Source organism: Pistacia vera, unplaced genomic scaffold, assembly GCF_008641045.1.
Source record: "Pistacia vera cultivar Batoury unplaced genomic scaffold, PisVer_v2 Contig551, whole genome shotgun sequence".
Taxonomy (NCBI): Eukaryota; Viridiplantae; Streptophyta; class Magnoliopsida; order Sapindales; family Anacardiaceae; genus Pistacia; species Pistacia vera.
Window position 1 is genome coordinate 637354 of NW_022196392.1, and position 19190 is coordinate 656543.

General features: G+C 35.5%; 1 protein-coding gene across 1 annotated transcript; it reads right to left on the minus strand.

Moving 5' to 3' along the window:
- Nucleotides 1-9863: 9863 nt before the first annotated feature.
- Nucleotides 9864-10475, minus strand: LOC116108025. The gene has a single exon (XM_031394308.1). It carries the CDS (start codon nt 10473-10475, stop codon nt 9864-9866), a length of 612 nt encoding a protein of 203 aa, XP_031250168.1.
- Nucleotides 10476-19190: the final 8715 nt, after the last annotated feature.

Consider the following 19190-nt stretch of genomic DNA (forward strand, 5'->3'; position numbering starts at 1 on the left):
TAAGAATATTGTAGGGAACAAATGGGTATTTAGGACCAAGTTTAATTTTGATGGTACGTTACAAAAATACAAAGCTAGACTTGTTGCCAAGGGTTTTCAACAAACCCCTGGACTTGACTATTTTTAAACATTTAGTCCAGTAGTTAAAGCCTCCACAATTAGAATAATTCTCACCTTGGCTGTCACTAAAGGGTGGGATATTCAACAAGTGGATGTAAATAATGCATTTCTAAATGGAGCTCTAAATGAAGAAGTTTGCATGCAATAGCCTTTTGGTTTTGAGGATCCTATTAAGTCAGCCTATGTATGTAAGTTGCATAAAGCCCTATATGGGCTCAAACAAGCTCTAAGAGCATAGTTTGACAAGCTAAAAACAGCTCTTCTCAGCAAAAGGATTTCAAAATTCAGTTTCTGACAGTAGTCTATTTGTTTTCAAACAGAATTCCCATCTCACCTATGTACTTGTGCACGTAGATGATATTCTTATAACAGGGTTAGATAACTCCTTCATCACTTAGCTTATGCAAGATCTAAATGATGAGTTTTCACTTAAAACTCTTGGATCTTTGTCCTATTTTTTGGGCCTGGAAGCATTACAAACTGCTATTGGAATTCATCTGAAATAGAGAAAATATGCCATTGATCTACTGTCTAAAACAAAAATGTTGGATTGTCATGCTTGTGCCACCTCGATGGCAGTGGGAACCAAGTTATATTCAACTGATAGTGAGTTATTTGTTGATCCAAGTTTATAAAGGAGCACAGTGGGTGCACTACAATATGTGACACTTACACGACCTAACATTAGTTTTCCAGTCAATAAACTAAGTCAGTTTTTGCAAGCTCCTACAGACCTTCAATGGCAAGCTTGTAAGAGAATCCTAAGATACATCAAAGCACCTTGGATTATGGATTGTATTTCAAGGCAGCAAGCACTTTAAGTATAGAATGCTATGCTGGTGAGGATTGGGGCAGTAACATGAAGACAAGAGGTCTACAAGTGGGCGTTGTGTATATATGAGACCCAATCTAATTCAACGGAGCTCTAGAAAACAAAAGGTTGTTGCTCTTTCATCAACTGAGGCGGAATATAGAGCTCTAGCTCAAATAGCCATAGAAATTGCATGGCTGCAAAGTATGTTTGTAGAATTAGGATTATCCATTTCAATCACACCTGTCATTTGGTGTGATAATATAAGTGCTGCAACCTTGGCAGCCAACCCAATGTTTCATGCTAGAACCAAGCATATAGAGATAGATGCAAATTATGTTCGAGAGCAAGTGACTACAAAGAAGCTAACCATCCAATATGTGCCTTCTAAACTTCAGATTGCTGATTTATTGACAAAGGCCTTATCTGTTACTCAGTTCACTGAATTAAGAAGCAAATTGAATGTTATTGGTAAAGAGGAAATGAACAGACTGCTTCATTGACACTATATGCTTTCAGATTTACTGAAATGATTAGGTTCATTGTTGTGTGATTTACTGAAATAATCAAGTACACTGCTCTAGATGACACTAATATACTAAAATGATCAAGTTCACTACTTTGGATGAAACTCTTTACATTTTGGTTTACTGAAATGATCTTTCTAATATCTTATATACTGTAATGTTGATGGTTGATTTCCTTGTGGCTTGTTGTTCTATTAAGCCAAGAAACTCTTTGGTGAATAATTAGATTGAGTTACAATTGGCAGATACAGTTAGTTGTGGATATGATAAGAAGTGAAAGCTGATTATTCTATAGCTTATTGCTTCGTGATGATTGGTAGTTGCAGTTGACAGTCACAGTTGCAGTTTTTCTCTTGTTATGATCGGTAGTTGCAGTTGGCAGTCACAATTGTAGTTTTTCAGACTATTGTTCTGTAGCCTATTGCTTTGTGATGATTGGTAGTTGCAGTTGGCAGTCACAGTTGTAGTTTTTCTCACAGTTACAGTTTTTCAGACATATGGTTATTTCTTTTGTTTTGTGATTTGTTGGTTTGTGAATCCAAATGTAGCTTGCAAGCTGGTGTAAATCAGCAGGAGTTGCAATTTTTTGATTTATGTTCAAAGTCAATTTGAAGATAAAAGAAAACAATTCAGTAGAGAATTTGTAGCTGTTCAGATGAAAAATGAAATCCAGAAGGTGGCTCAATATTAGAAAATTATCCTAGATCAGTTTAAGGGGGAATGTTAGGGTTTAGAGAAGGCCATTTCCAATGGATTTCTTTCCTTGACAAACCTCATCACTTTCTTTGTTGCCTTGCCCCTTTAATTCCTCCCTTTATCTATATTATCGTGAATTGTAATCCTCTATCAATAAATTGAAATCAAACTTTTATTTCTTTAAATAAGAATCAAATTACTTTCTAAGAACAATAAGAAAATAAACAAAATAAATTTATTCTATAGTGTAAAATATGACATTGAGAAGTGTTATGCCTGTAAAAATAGGGTTGACACAGAACCCTGTCAGTTTAAGCGGTCAGAGCTTAGGTAAATCCTGCAGCCATTCAAACGTAACCACGTCGCACGCTGATGCAAGCGGCATGCTCCTGCCAGTGCAATAGGTGTGCGCCAGGCTGGTGAAAGGCTGGAGATGATCCACATGTCCAATCCCTGCAAACGTCGAGTAAATCACTCGAGCAGGTGAACAACAAGACGCAAGGAAGGATTTGCACGACAATCTGACCCACTCCTTGATTTAGTAATCATTACCTCAACTTGTCTCACTATAAATAAAGAGATCCTCTCCTATTTGTGAGATTAACTAATTTCTCTCTGGAATAACGTATATATACTCTTTCTCTCTCTCTCTTGTAATCTCTTGTAAATTAGCTCGCTGAATGCGACCTGACCTCATATATTAATACGATACCAGTGGACGTAGAATTCGCTTACTTAAGCATCTGAACCACTTTAAACATTGTTCTTCATCTTCTATTCAATTCAATACCCCCGTACACGTGTGTCTTCTGAGTTAGCTCAACATTTTCCATGTGCATTTAGTTGGTGTCAAAATCACGCATCAACAAAAAGCATGAGGAGACTTTGATTCAAGTTTACCAACTTGAAAAAATGATCTAACTTTACTGTATCAAACACCTAATGCATTCTTCATTTGTCACAACTGCAACACCATGAACAATTAACACCAAATACAAACTGTACTCGTGTGAACATAACATAAACTAAATTTACCTCTCTCCAATTAACCATTGCCGTGAGGCTCCAAATTCACTATGAATAGTTCTTATCGAATTTCTTGACAATTGACTCTGCAAACCAGCACATTGGATATAAATTGCAAAACAAAATGAAATAAGATATATATACATACATACAAATTCATCTAAAACAATGTCATTCGTAAAATGAAAATCCACACATTAGGCGCAAATAAATTTCAACAAAATCACTATTCCTTAAATAAAATATAATATAAAACCAAATGTTCCCATCCGCACATAGGGCACAGATAATTTAAACAAAATCATCCCCTGCTAGCATAATATAATGTCAAACATGTTGGAGTTGTCGACTACTTCAGCATTAATGGGTAACGGAGACGCACTCGGGGGTCCCGCTGCCCGGTCAGCGGGCGGGTGCCCCGCTCCCCGGTAGTTTGATGTATGCCATGGTGTGCACGCGACCCGATATTGCACAAGCAGTGGGAGTTTTGAGTCGCTTTATGTCAAATCCTGGTAAGGAGCATTGGAGTGCTGTAAAGAGGGTTCTTAGATATCTTCGTGGGACCTCGGATTTATCATTATGTTATGGGCGCATGGAGACTGGATGAGCTAGATGTGATAGGCTTTGTGGATGCTGATTGGGAGGTGATTCGATAGTAGGCGTTCCACAAGTGGGTATGTATTCTCTTTATTTGGTGCTGCTGTTTGTTGGATGAGTAAAAGGCAAAGTACTGTGGCTTGTCATCGACTGAGGCAGAATACATGGCATTGACACTGGCAAGGAAGCTATGTGGCTTCGAAGATTGAGTTTAGAGCTGGTTCAAGTTGATGCTGTGAAGATTGGATGTGACAACAAGGGGCTATTTACTTAGCCAAGAATCCTGCTTCATCGCGATCAAAACACATTGACATACAATACCATTTCATCAGGCAAAGGTGGAGGAAAAATTGGTGTTGTTAGAGAAGGTGATACATGTTAATGCTGCAGATTTTACCAAGGCTGTGAGCTTAGCAAAGTTTACATGGTGTGTTGATGAGATAGGCCTTCATGTGTGAAGTATCGCCAAGTGGGAGAATGTTGGAGTTGTCGAATACTTCAGCATTAATGGGTAACGGAGCGCTGTAGGATTCCTTTTAAGTTATTAATTCCTTTGGGTTGGGCTTAGGAATAGGATTCTTGTAAAACTAGGTTTAATCCCTTAACCTAGTATTAAACATACTTTTCTTGTTATGGGTGTGAGAACAATTCATTCATTGTAAACGAGAGAAGTGAGGCATTGCAATATATTGACAGCTGGACGTAGCCTACATGGTGAACCAGGGTAAATCGCGCGTGATTACTTTCTTGTTTACTGTTTGTTTGTTTAACTATTATTATTGTTCCTGTTGCTTCTCTATTTCGTTCAAAAAATTCCCACAAAGTTGCCACTTGTTAAATCAAGCATGTACAGAATGAACAATCTGCACAAGAGCATATATAAATTTCACCAATTAAACTATCATTCATCAACAAAAACATAGAAAATAAAACATTCTGAACATTAACAATCCACACACAACCGCATAATTAAATTTCAACAAAATTATCGCTTGTTAACAAGAATAATGCAAAATCAAACATTCCCAACATGAACAATCGACACACTAGGGGATGTATAATTATCAACAACAATCCATTCCTTAAGAAAAACATTGCGAAATCAAAATTTCTTAAAATGAACATCAACACACAAGGGAAAAATAAATTTCAACAAATTTCAATATGATGACAATAAATTGATCAATAACATTATTAGAAATAATGTTTATAATACAAAATATTACAAATGTTTAATTACATTACCAAAATATTTAAAGTAATAACCACATTAATATCTAAGTGTAACTTGATCCCTTCACTTCAATTGTAGAGATGGGAGATTATCTAAAGCGATATTGTAATATGGCCATCCAATGCCATTTGGATCCAAGCCCAATATTCAACATAAGAAACCATTAAAATCAACACTACAACTCTATCAGAATACCTTTTAGAAATTAAATTGCACTGTCATATATATTGAATTCAGAGAAAAAAAAAAAATAGTTTTATAGCAATTCACTCAATTACATTATTAATTAGTAATGGTAAGGAAGCAGCCATAATTTAAGATATTCTCAGAAAAGATACAGATAGGATTTCCAATCATATGGAATACCAAAAGTAGCTTATATTACTTTTAGATAAAGTAGACATTATTATTCGCTAACTAATAGTAATACAACAAAATATGGGATTAAGAAAAAACAGAAAAAACTGCACTAGCCACAAAGTGCTAAACCAAGACATAGTAGTAATATGGTAGACAGTACTTTAAGATTTAAATTCTTGAAATGAAAAACTAAATATACTTCATTGCATTGATTAGGTATTGCTTCAGCCAGTAAATCAGGATTGCAAAAGAAAAGGAAGTGGCAAGGAAGTAAAGATTAGAACCGCATCCATCTCAAGACTTATAATATAGTCTAAAAACATTGGAGTCTCATTGTTGCACCAAAATAACTCATGATAAAACTTAAACACCCAGATGATACAACAATCCTGCAGACTCAATTTGACATAAAAATCTCTCACTTTAATTTATAAAAATTTTAAAATACAGTGAGTAGAACTATAAAGACCATACATTAATAAAAGAAAATTTAAGTCTTACTTTATTCAATCTAAATTTCTTCAACCTGTACTTTAGTGATTCTATAGATTTTTGAATTATGGTGCCATCTGTCTGCTTCACCTTCTGAGATGCCTCATGTAGATATTGAATCATGCTCTGAATTGGGAATTAAAGGAGCCACGGGCAAAGATTCAGCAAACCATTCAATTCCTCTCATACACGAGCAATTCCACGCAAGTGCAGTAGTACCCCCAAAGTTGCCCATGGTAGGACACCAATTGGAGTACTCATTTTCTCATTATCCATAAAATGCTATTCTCAGTTGAAAACTGGTCTTCTCAACAGATGCATGACAGCGTGGGCCACTGCCTGAATTTTCTAGCAGAAGTTACTGTCTTTAAGATAGATGTATTTGACCCAAAAGTTGCTGTCCCGGGGCAAAAACTGAGTCTTGCCTAAAGCTATCATCATTGCTTTCTGGGCTTGGGTAAGAAAAAGCATAAGCGAAACAGCAGCTTTAAACATTATAACCTTCATGAAGGTTGGTGTAGGAAAAAGTTTAGTAAGAGATGAAGATCCTAAGACAACAGTTGCTTCAGCACCCACAGCCATGACAGGTTTATTAGATAATGAACGCTTCTTATCCATGTGATTTGAAATATCCCCCATTATTTTTGCAGCTTGTAACTGACTCTCCAATCAAATCTTTGACTTTATCAGGAATAGGAGTATTCTAATGTTTTCGAAGTGCAGCTAAGTAACTAGCATCCACCACTGCCACCATAGTCTTGAACATCTTAGCTTGACTTTGAAGAGACTGTGCAAGGAGTGCTTGCGATTTATCCTCATGTGGGAGCTCAGAAAAATAAGTATTAGATGAGATAGAATCCCTTAATTTATTGATAGGTAGCTGACCAACATTGTTAAGAGCCATTCTCAACCCCCCTCAACTGCAATTTGAAAGGGGTAAACTTCATAAATAACTTAAGTATCCACAACTTCTCCTCTGTTCACATCAAAAAGCATCTTTTGTGCAAGGGCAAGAGCTCTTGACATTGATGGGAGATCAGCAAATATATATCATGCAAATCCAAGAGTAATGGACAAATGGACCGTGCAAATGATGGAATCGAATAACCACGTCTCAACTGAAATTCCTTTGACAAATATAAATTAGATTTGGGAGGCCTCAACCTCAACCCAAACAATCCATATCTGAAGTTGACAATCTCACCATCTATACTCAACGTCATTAGTAAGATAAAACCTCCTCGAAGTTGATGACACAACTGAGCCCACATTCTGCAGAACCCAAACTACTAACCAAACATTGACCTTTATTCCCTAATTTACTCCCCCAAAAGATTTATCTGCAATAGGGTCTCTGAACCATAGATGATTCAAGTAACCATAGATGATTCAAGTACTATAAAGACTGTTATGCCTCAAAAGTCACACTTATATCAGCCTAATAAATGTGCTCAAACCCATATTTCCTCAAAGATATTTGCACCAACTCTATCTCATTTTAAGAGATGAATGGATGAGAGTCTTCCATGTGTCAAGACAACTTGCAAAATACTCATTACATTGAGTGCAAAGGTGTATAAATAGGCACTCCTCTTCCCGAAGAAGGAGGTTGAGCTGAGATTTGAGCTTCATTTCATTCTCTCTCTATAAACACTGTATTTCTTCATCTTTGTATGCCTTACGGGCAAATTCATAGAAATAGTGAGAGATCAATAAAATAACAGTGGATGTAGGAGTCGCTTCTTGAGCATCCGAACCACTATAAAAACCCCTCTTGCCAATCTTTTACTTATTTTTTCTGCAAAATATATAATCTCAGCTCCATATTCAAATCTCATGGATCCATCACGTGTGATTCCTAAGTCCGCTTAGCACTTCTCATGTGCGAGTCGTTGGCATAAAAAATCAAGCGTCAACAAATAGAATTAATAAAAGGGGTAAAGAGGATTGGGAAATTAGGGTTTTTATTTAGGTGGGTGTTGTGAAAAGCAGAGCTGAGATGTTTGGGCTTCTGCAAAAGACAAGGGCTTATGCGAAAGTATGAGTATTAAATCCTATTTAGTGAGGGGTAACATGTCATTTTGGTTTTGTTTGAGACTTGGGGGATTTTTACAATCCTTGGGTGTAAATGTAATGGTATTGGTTGTTTGGGACTTGATTAACAGATTGCTTCCATCAGTCTAATTCTTTTTATTATTTCGATTGGAATTAAATGCTTGGGGTGGAAGCGGTCCAATTGAATTGGAGTTTTTTTTATTTTTTTTATAGTATACAATAATGATTTAAATATTGAATATATTATTTCATTTTATTTATGAATATTTTATACATTACTGATTAGGATATCATCAATTCCAGAAAAAAATTAATACATGGGAAGTGTTAATTTTCGTATAAAGCATTGAAAATGTAAAGGTGTTATAGAATTACAAACATATAATTATTTTAGTTGTGTGAATTATTACATTTACAAGTAAGATATGAAAATGTAAAGGTGTTTGTTTAAGCATGTATGTTATGCATAATGTTTATTAAGATTTTTCTAACATAAATAACATGCAAAATTTCCATTTGAAGAAGGAAAGAAAATTAAAAAAAAAAAAAAAAAAAAAAGGAAAAACAAGTAATAGAAAAATACATACTGGCCAGACAGCGTCCTTTTCAATGGCGTGACAGGAAGTTTGAGGGCTGTTTTTTGGTGGATCCGGTGTGGTAATGACTTAGGACTATTCTTTGATGAATGCGAATGATGAATGTTGGCTTTATATGAGTAATCTGGTGTGGTAAGGACTATTCTTGTAGGATGAGTTCAAATATAAAAACCATTAATTGTCTATATTTCTTTAGTCCCAGAAGGCAGAAACTACCTGGCCTGACATTACCGTGAACTCTACAACAGCTTTGCTTTTGGCTCGAAAGGTATTCGCTCAATCATGTTATATGCCTCTTCTAACCTTCCAGTATGACTTAAAGGGGCAACCATGCAAGCATAATGCTTCATTTCAAAAACATTCAACGCCTTTCATACCCTCAACTCACTCAATTCATCTCACATTCTCAAAACCGACGTCTCTAATGACGCGAATCTCGTAACAGAGCTTCTGTTTCAATATGCAAATCACCAAGACTTCGATGACAATGTGATTCATATGGTGTTTGTATACGGGTTTAATTTTGATTCGTTTGTTCAGTCTTCTTTGATTCATATGTACATTAAATGTCAGGACATTGGGGACGCTCACTAAGTGTTTGACAGATTAGCCCAACCGGATGTGAAAACTTTTGGTGCTCTGCTTGCAGCTTATGCGCGACAAGGGTGTGTGGATGTAGCGAAAAAACTCTTTAACGAGATGGGTCGTTTAAGAGTGGAACCCAATGTGTTGTCTTGGAATGGTATGATTGCAGGGTTTAATCATAGTGGACATTATGAAGAGGCGATTCTTTTGTTTCAAAGGATGCATTTGGAAGGATTTATGCCTGAGAAGCACAGTGTTGTCTATTGTTCTTTCCGCTGTGGGTGACTTTGAGAATCCCAAACTTGGGATTCAGATTCATGGTTTTGTGATTAAGGAGGTTTATTGGAGAACAAGTGCGTTAGTAGTTCACTTATTGATATGTACGGAAAGTGTGGGTGTACATGGAAGATGCCCAAAGTGTTTCATGAAATGGAAAATTTGGATGTAAGTGATTGCAATGCTTTTGTTACAGGTCTCTATAGGAAATGGTCTTATTGACAATGCATTCGAGGTCTTTAGGCAATTCGAGAGCCAAGGAATGGAATTAAATGTTGTGTCTTGGACATCAATGGTAGCTGGTTTTTCACAAAATGGAAAGGTATTGAGGCATTGGAACTTTTTAGAGAGATGTAGATAGTGGGGATGATGCCAAACAATGTTACAATGACTTGCTTGTTATCAGCCTGTGGAAGTGTTGCGTATCAATAGGAATATACAAGTGTATTTGATTGATGTACAAGTATAGAGTATCAAAACTTTGTAATCTAGTTATTGAGGATGTTGAGAAGAGAGACTCTAGTTTTGATCAGACGCCTGCTCAAGGTCTCAAGTCCATCTTCAAAATCTTGAATGCTTGACTCCAATTCCTTAAGCTGGTTTTGAATGTTATCGGATTTGCTTGTCTTGTGAGCGATGATGGTAGACAATTCAGCATCCAACTTTTCAAACTCATTAATGCCTTTTTCTTCAGCTGCTACCTTTTTTGAGTGGATTAGCTTGGAAACTACTGACCAGCTGCTTAGCTTTGATGGAACCTTTGGCCCTGAGATAAGGGACAACAAGGATTCGATCACATTGAAAGTGACTGCTTCAACCTCTCTTAATATGCAAATTGTGGCGTTTGACTCATCTTCCTCATAGATTGGAGAGATTCTTTGGTTTTTCATGGCTTTCAAATTCTTCAAGGCCTTTTGGATGGTCATTTTTACTGTCTTCCTGGAGGTCAAGTATTTCTTAACCTCACTTTTAAGCTCAATATCATAACATCTTCTTCTGCGGAAAATTGATTGAAGGCCTTGTACAGCTTCTTTGGTTTGTACCAAGGAATCCTTAGCAATGCCACAGATATCCAAGAGTCTAAGAGATCCATTCAACATCTCGTCTTGGGCTAAAGCTTGTTGAATCTAAGCTAACTGAAGCAACTTATCAACACAATCATGCAAATCTTGAAGGCCATTTATCCCATGGCTTATTGATGATGATGATGATGATGTAGAAGTAGCTTGAGAAGCCCTTAATCTGCTCAAATGCTGATCAACTTCTGAAGTAATTGGGTGTGGTCTGGAAGGAAAACTGTTAGAGCGAGTATGGTAAGAAGGAGCCATTTTTTCTTCCTTTGGAATTGAAAATGCCTAGAAATTGATTGTTCAGTTCAATCTGCCTTCATGTTGTGACTATATGCTCTATATATATAATGAATAAGAGAGACAAGAGGAATCTCTTCTGCTTATTCAATTAGGTACATGATTTCAGATTTGGATCTGAACATTATATTAGCTGCATTTATACAATGTCTCCCACCAGAGCTTCAAAATCACACCAATATCTTCTCATGAGTAAAAAATATTACTTTTCTTTCTCAATGATCCGCAAACTACGTGACCCTGTCTTCCCTGCAACACTAGTTTCCTGTAGGAAACATGATGGTTGTGCACTCGTGCATATATACTTGATGTATAAATTTGTGTAATCAGGTATTAACAATATGCAAGTACAAGCAGGAAATGAAAATTAGAATATGCCTTGCAGGGATGATGATATCATGAGAACAGATTTAGACCTCTAGTTTGCAGTAATTCAATTAATTTGAGAAATCAATTAGAACTTCCTCAGAGAATAGAAAAAAAAAATTAAGATTTCTTGTAATAATTATTAGAGTACACGCATAACTAGCACCCCAAATACTACAAACTCTATATTACATAACGATTGTTTTACTTATAATAGAGATTATATTAATGAAGAGATTATATTAATGAATAAAGAGCAACAAGTTAACATTGACTCAGAGCTTATACATGTAAGATATGATAAAAATAAATAAATAAAACCTATGGATTACTTCAACTTTGTTTTTACCATATATTGGGTAAAAACCAACACATTTGAAAATGTGGTAAATTCTTGAAACTTGGAAAAGCGTGTACTATTCTTTTATCTTTAAAGTTAAAAATACCCGATTCATGAGAGGGATGTGGTTCACAAAATAGAAGATTTTCTCGCAGTCCCGAATCATAATCTTCCCCGTAAACATGACCATTCTCATCCAAAAAGAAAATGCAATTCCCTTCCAAGTAGTTGAGATTTCTTTCTAGAATGTATGAACTGTGTTGTGACACAAATAATATTTGATCATTCAAGCTATTTAACCTAGTTGTATCGATGGATGTGATAGTAGGATAACCAATCTTCAACACATAAAATCCACGAGTGAGTCATATATAAATAGACACGTAGTATCATAATCATCATAGTAGTCTATTTGAGTAGCTGTATGTTCAAGCATCTTTTGAACAAGTAAAATTTCACCTTTGGACTCCACCAAATATGACATGATCCTTCCATAAACTGATGTCAATCCTAATTCAAATTCAATTTCATTATATTGTTGGACATCAGGACAAGGGACTGATAATATTTTGAGAATAACATCCTCATCCCCTACCCTCAATGGATGTGTTTCAAGAAAATGTAATTTTGTGTGGATCAAAGCATGCAATATTCCATTAGAATATAGGATGTCTTGTAAATAAGTATCATAATCCCATATAGTCCAAATCTTGTCTTTTGGCCTGCAAATTGCCAACTTATCATATGGAAACATGATTCCTGCAACTATAACGTTTGTAGAATCTGTCGATGATAATTCGAATTTAACAAAAAAGTGATCAATATCTTGTGAAACTTTCAATTCAGATTGGTGAGTTAGGTAAGTTTGAAAAGATGGAATTATCGTGAGAGGTGGTAGCTGAATATGTATACCTGAGATTGGATTGAAGAGAAAACTTTGGGGATTGCGTTGAGGGCCATTACCAATTATAAGCCAACCTTTGGAAGATCCAAAAAACAAATTGACTCTCCATAATTTCTTGGAGAGGTTGAATTTATAAAGAAAGCCTCCACACAAATCAAAGAATCTCACACAATTGGTTTCCCTTTCATAAGGTAACATCATCCATGGGAAGATGACAATGTTTTGGACATTGTTTTGCAATGTTGATCTCCCTGACATGCAAGTCCTACTCAAACTAAGAGCATCACGTAAACTTAATTTGCGGATAATTTCGCCTAATATATCTTCCGAAAGTGACTCCCAAATCCTCTTCTCCTCGTCATCATCCCTATGGTCTTTCTCCTCTTTCTTTTCGAATTTGCTCTATAACAGAGTTAACGTCTTCTTCAAAATGTTTGCCATGGAATTGAACGGGGAATTTCAAGAAATTTGATACAGGGAGGGAATTATGGTTTCTTATGTCAAAGAAGTATACTAGTATATATATAGTAAGTTTGTGATATGCTTTTACGAGTAGGAATAGAAATTTGAATAAGAGTTAAATTTATTAATTTCCAATACTAATAGGATACTGATTCTACTGATAGAGTAGGAGTAGGAATTTAAATAAGAATAACTTAATTGATTTTTAAGAATTTTAATAAGAGTAATTTATTAATGAGTGATGCCACATAAGCATCCCAGCGATTAAATTATTAGCCCATATTTCTATATAATATCTAAAATTACCCTTTCAATTTTGTATTTTTCTTTTTTAAAAGAAAAAGTTTCAAGACATTGCAATTAAATTTCTCAATTCATAATTGTTCTGAAACTAGTGTTTCTCGATACTACTATCTATATAAGATTTAGAAATTACTGTGGGTCTTTTTTTTATTTTTTTTTGGCAAGGATTTAAATTGATATAGGGAATTATGGTTTCTTGTGTCAAAGAAGTATATTCCTATTTATGTAACAAGTTTGTGATATTCCTTTACGAAAAGAAATTTGATTAAGAGTTAAATTAATAAATTTCCAATACCAATAGGATATTGATTCTACAGATTTCAGATAATTTACAACTTCACTCAAAAGTAGGAATGGGAATTTGAATAAGAATTAACTTATTGATTTTTAAGAATTTTAATAAGAATAATTTATTATGTTTACAGTAATTACTGCAGCTTTGTTTGTGACGTTGTAGATAGTTAGTGTGCTCGAAAATTTAATCAAGGCTAGTTTAGCTTTAGGTGTGAAAATCAGTATTTAGTTTCATTGACTTAATGCACTTGGGTGTATGCACGATTTTGCGTATTGAATTCTTTTATGTTATTTCAAACAATGGAAATGAGAATGACTTCATTTCATGTTGACAGTATACGTTAATCCGGAGTTATAGTCTTTCTTTAAATTAATGTATTGTTGTCCAGTTGAATTTAATAGCATGACAAATAATTTTTGATACAAATATTTTTACATGACAAATATGTTTTTTCATCTCAATAATGATAATTTCTAAAGGCAACTGATATTTAAAAGAGTATTGAAACGAACTTTATCTTCATTCTCAGCATTTTCCTCTTCTTCAACTGGTTTTGAGTAAGGATTGATAAGCACCGTTACGCTGGTTATCTTAATCTCTTCCTACACAACTGAGAGGAAAACAACATATAATGAGGGCATGATTCAATAATTTAATTTAAGTTAAGAGTACTATGTTAGTGATGATATCAATAACTATGACCAAGAAAATCAGAACTTTTTTGACACAGAGATCATCAACCTTTCTTACAAGTCACAAAATCTAGAATTTGGGGCTACTGCAGATCCACAAACTTGGTAGTCAGTACAACATTCAAGTAGGTCACTACAATTTGTACATAGAATTGAGATCTTGCAAGGAGTTCAAAGTTTTTACATTATTCTTTTCAATACCACTTTCAAGTTCTAAAAGCTGGAAGGTACACAAGTGTCATATAAAATAATTCACAAACCAATCATGGAAGTACTAAACAAAAGTGTTCAGGATTAACACCTCAAATTCCTGGTCTTCATGATTTTTTATCATGTCTGATTGATCTTCTCCATCGTTAGAGCAATCAGCATGTGGATCCTCTTAGCCTTCCCCTGACCCAACTAGATAGTACACAAAATCCATCATCATCAATTGCTTTAAACAAACTTGAGCTAATATTATTTTTCTAACCGCAGAAGAACCGGTTTGAAACAAATAGTAAAAGAAAAAAATTTTTGTCAATGGAGAACCAACATCTGATGCAACTAAATCCAAAGAGCAATTCAACTCTTCAAGATCACTCTCCAGTCTATTGGAATCTGCAAACTCAAATACCCACACATGGATACCGAGTAGGAAATTGTGTAAATATATGTGCAACCCAGGTATCTAAACTACCTCACCTTCTACAAGGGATCTGTAAGAGACTCAACTTCATTAGAGATTTAACTACTTTCAGCTTCCACAGTAATATCACTCCATCTATATTTATGCAAAAGTGGTACCTTGAATAATTGACAAAGTATTAAGGTATCTACATCGAAATTGTTTACTCAAAATTACATTCATCAGTTCATTTTATACCGACAAAGTATTAAGCATGTATTAGAGTTCCAGATGATAACAGAGTTTCATACGCTCAAGAGATTCTACAAATTAAGTTTACCATTCTACTAGATGTTTATGCACTCAAATTACAGAAACTAATGAATTTGAGGAAATTGTGCATCAGATTCTAAATCTTTCAACTGTTAATCCTGCTGGGAAATTAATCTCCTTTGGTAACACCAAGTAATTGTTATAGCAGGGCCATAAAAGAGGTTTCTGTTTTCAAGTGTTTTCTTTTAATTTTATAAAACTAACCTTTAGAGAAGCAGCTGGACTTAGATTTGGTAGGAAAAAAAAAAAAAAAAAAAAATTGGACATGTGCACGTTTTGGCATTGTCCCTAATGCATGAAATGGTGAGCCACGAAAGCCACGAATCAATCTGCTGTTTGTGCCACCTATGTGTTTAACACAAGAACACGGAACATGAGCTGATAGAAATAAAAATGCTAGCTAACACATAAGGCACAATGACTTAAACCTGAATCAAAGAGAAGGAAAAAGAATATGGCAGACGTATTGAAGGGAGGAGGTATAGTTCACTGCAACGACAAGTATGGCTATCCTGTTCCAGGTCCCGGTTGTCTGACTAGTAGGTCAATCGCATTCCCATTTTCTTTACTCGGAAATACTTTAAATACCCAATTTAAATCAAGAAAAATGCTATCCTTACAAAGACAATACAAAGAGAGCTACAAAGTGACATCACCAGGAAGGAAAAAACAAAGAAAAAACGGAAAAAGAGAGAGAGAGAGAGAGAGAAATCATGAAGATGAAGGGTGGAAATTGTCTTTGTATGACCTCTTTGTTTTTGTCTTTGTAAGAGTAGTATTGCTCTTAAATCAATTATACACAAAAAAAAATAACTGAAAAAGTAAAAACCCTCCGAAAAAATATTTAAGAAACAACACCAAACGAAAAGAACCGTACAAACCAATAAAATTTGCATTAAAACTAAAGCAAGATAACAAATAAACTGAAGTTTCAAAACAAAACAAAAAAAAAAAAATCTTGATTAGATACCTTAAGAGAGAAATTGAGCGCAACAGAAGGGTAATAACGAAGCACACTATTGCCAATGCAAAATAAAAAAATAAAAAATTCTTGATTAGATACCTTAAGAGAGAAATTAAGCGCAACAGAAGGGTAATAACGAAGCACACTACTGCCATTGCCTCTCCAAAGAGATAAAAGGCCTTCTTCTCGGACTATGCGGACAATACAAACAAGCATACCCTTAAATTTTCTTTGTCCACTCCCAACAATGGCCAGGTTGTTGTCTTGGGTCTGCAACAATAGTTTCGCTCCCTCGATTGGGGCCACAATCGTGTGCACTACACCGCCCCCGCCAATAGATCATGGTGAAAGTTGCTCAACCATTTGTACGGCGATGATGACTTTGACCCACGCTTTTCTGGGCCCTCATCATCTTGGCCCATTCTTGAAAACTCATTGTTTGTATAATCTGAAAATATCAAAGGGGAAATTGGGTTTATATAGGAATGGGTTTTTAGTAATTAACTTAAAAAATTTGGTCATTTCTTTAGTTCATTATTTCTTTAACTAATTTTTTAATTATCATTAGTATATTTCATATTTTGTAAACCATATTTAACAGTTAAAATTTTAGTTGCCAAACACGTTAATTTAACAGTATCTCATAGTTAAACAGAACCCAAGTAATCAAGTAGTTTTACAACTCTCTGCAGGTTTGGTTGAAATAAAAAAAGTGGGACTCTTAAGAACAAGGAATGTGCCATATCTGTGTTGCTGAGTCACATATTCCATGAAAGTTTGCAGGCAGCATGATGTTCACATTGGGGTCGCTATGGAGGTTACCATCAGACAAAGTGATTCTTTCGTATCTGAAGAGGACACAATCTTGCTCCCCTCCTTGACAAGTTACCATCTGTGGGAAAAAAGTTGATGATAAATTTTAAATTCAACAGTTCATTGATTAGTTTATGTCATTTTACACACAAACGTCATTAGACAAAATGAAAGAAACTAACTATTTGCTTCTAACCCAGGTATTAAAAGCATGAAAATATGAACACCAAATCTGTATACTACACTAAACATCACAATATTCTAAAACTAGTCTTCAGCTAAATAGTTTCTTGCCAGCTTTAGAGTTGGCAATTAATGAATATCAAGTAAAATATACTTCAACGTGGTTAATTAGGATATAGAACCAGGCAGTAAGGAAAGAACACATCACCGAATCCGTCCACAGTAGCGAGGACAACTTCTCAGCAGAAAGCTAAAGAATTTCTTGCCAGCTTTAGAGTTGGCAATTGAATTTGTGATGAATCCGACAACCCCAGAAAGAATTCCAGTGGTGGCTTTCTTGGACATCTGTGATCTTCTTAACCGTGCGTAGGTCCTAACAAATATTGAAGCCAGTATTCTACATTTCACTGACATAACAATTAGGACCACAATGGGAAACAAATGAATCAAGAATGCACAAAGAACTACTACTCATAGAAACCACACGTGATGTAAAAAATAAAAAATCAAACCTTTTAATCCTCTTCATTGTGAGCAGACTAATCTCAGAGTTTGAACCCGGTTCATCCTCTTCCTCAAACCCATTGCCCCAGTTCAACCTATCCACCGTCAAATCGCCACACCACATAATACCCTTAATCAACTTCCCCGACCCCGCGGCAATCACCTCGCAAAAGTCCCACCACTATAAGTCCTCAACATTCGGAGCCAAAGTAGTCCAATAAGCCGCCGAGTTTTTCTCCATCAACTCCTTATTATCTTCTGACTTCAACTCCTCTGGTGATACCTCTCTTGCCACCACCTCCCAGGTCTCCATATCCCTCACTTTCTCAACCGAAAAACAACTCTAAGTTTCCAGAACACTATCTAATTCTCTTAACAAATGCATAAGGCAAGAAAAATGAAAGAAGAAGAAGAAAGACTCAAGCCCAAGAAAACGACCCAAGAAAATGAACTCAAGAAGTCAAGAAACGAAAAACGAAAAGACACAATGTCGCCATGAATTCAAGAACAGGAAAGCGAGAGCTTTCTAGAGAAATGAATAAAAATAAAGTTACATGGCCAGAAGCCAGCAGACCAAGGATCCTAGAATCAAGAAAAAAAGAATAAGGAGGGTAAGGATGAGTGCTATGTAGGGAGTGTAAGTGAATTGGTAAGAGTTCGGTTCGTTCTTGCGAGGCCTCCTCCCTCCGGTGTCTCTTATCGGTTTGCAGCAAGCCATATCCTTTTTCTTTTTGATTGATCTCTGACTTAAAAAGTTCACCTCTTGCCTCTATATATAATGGCAACTAATCTGTATAACTGTAAACAGCATTGCTAGTCTTACAAAGAAGCCGCCTACAAAGGAGGCATACAAAGTTAACCTCCACCCTTCATTTTCATCATTTCTCTCTCTCTCTCTTTCTCTTTTTCCGTTTTTTCTTGTTTTTTCTTTCACTTTGTAAGCTTCTTTGTAGACTTCTTTGTAAGGATAGATTTATTGAACTGTAAAACTCCGTCCCAACATATATTACATATTGTGAATTTTTTTTTTTAAATTAATGGAAGGGAGTTTCTGTTAGTTTTTAGAAGTTTTATTGGGAGTGAAATTAAAAAGAAATGGAAGCGGCTGGGTTCGCACTAACGAAGGGGCAAAAATCTGGAGGTTTTTGGAAGAAAAAGCTGATGTGGCAGGAATTTAATGGGATTATGTATAATTTAGGGGCAAAACATAATTCTAAAAAGATTAAAAGTATAAAAAGAGGCAAAATTCGTTCAAATCAAGGAGAAGAAGAAGAAGCCGAGAGAGAACAAGAATGAAGGGAAAGAAAGAAAAGAGAGGAAGAAGGAGAAAGAAGAGAGAAGGGAGAAGAGAAGAAAAAAAGGGGAAGAGGAGAGAGGGTGTATTCGGCCGAGAGGTAGAGTGTGAGAAGAATGGAGAAAATGGAGTGAAATAGTATGGGGGAGGAGAAAAATCAGTAATCCAAGTTTGGGTATTTCATGCATGGAAGCTAAACAGTAGATCTACTCACTTTCGTCTTTAATCAAGGAAAAAGATTAACTTGTGTTTGTTCTTGATGCTAGGATCGGAAGCGAAGAGTGGGTGATAGTGCTAGGAGCTTCGCAAATCCTTTTGCCGATCGGGCCATTCAGGGTTATGAACAAACACGGTTCGCAAATGTTTGTTTGTAACTTTGAATTCAGGG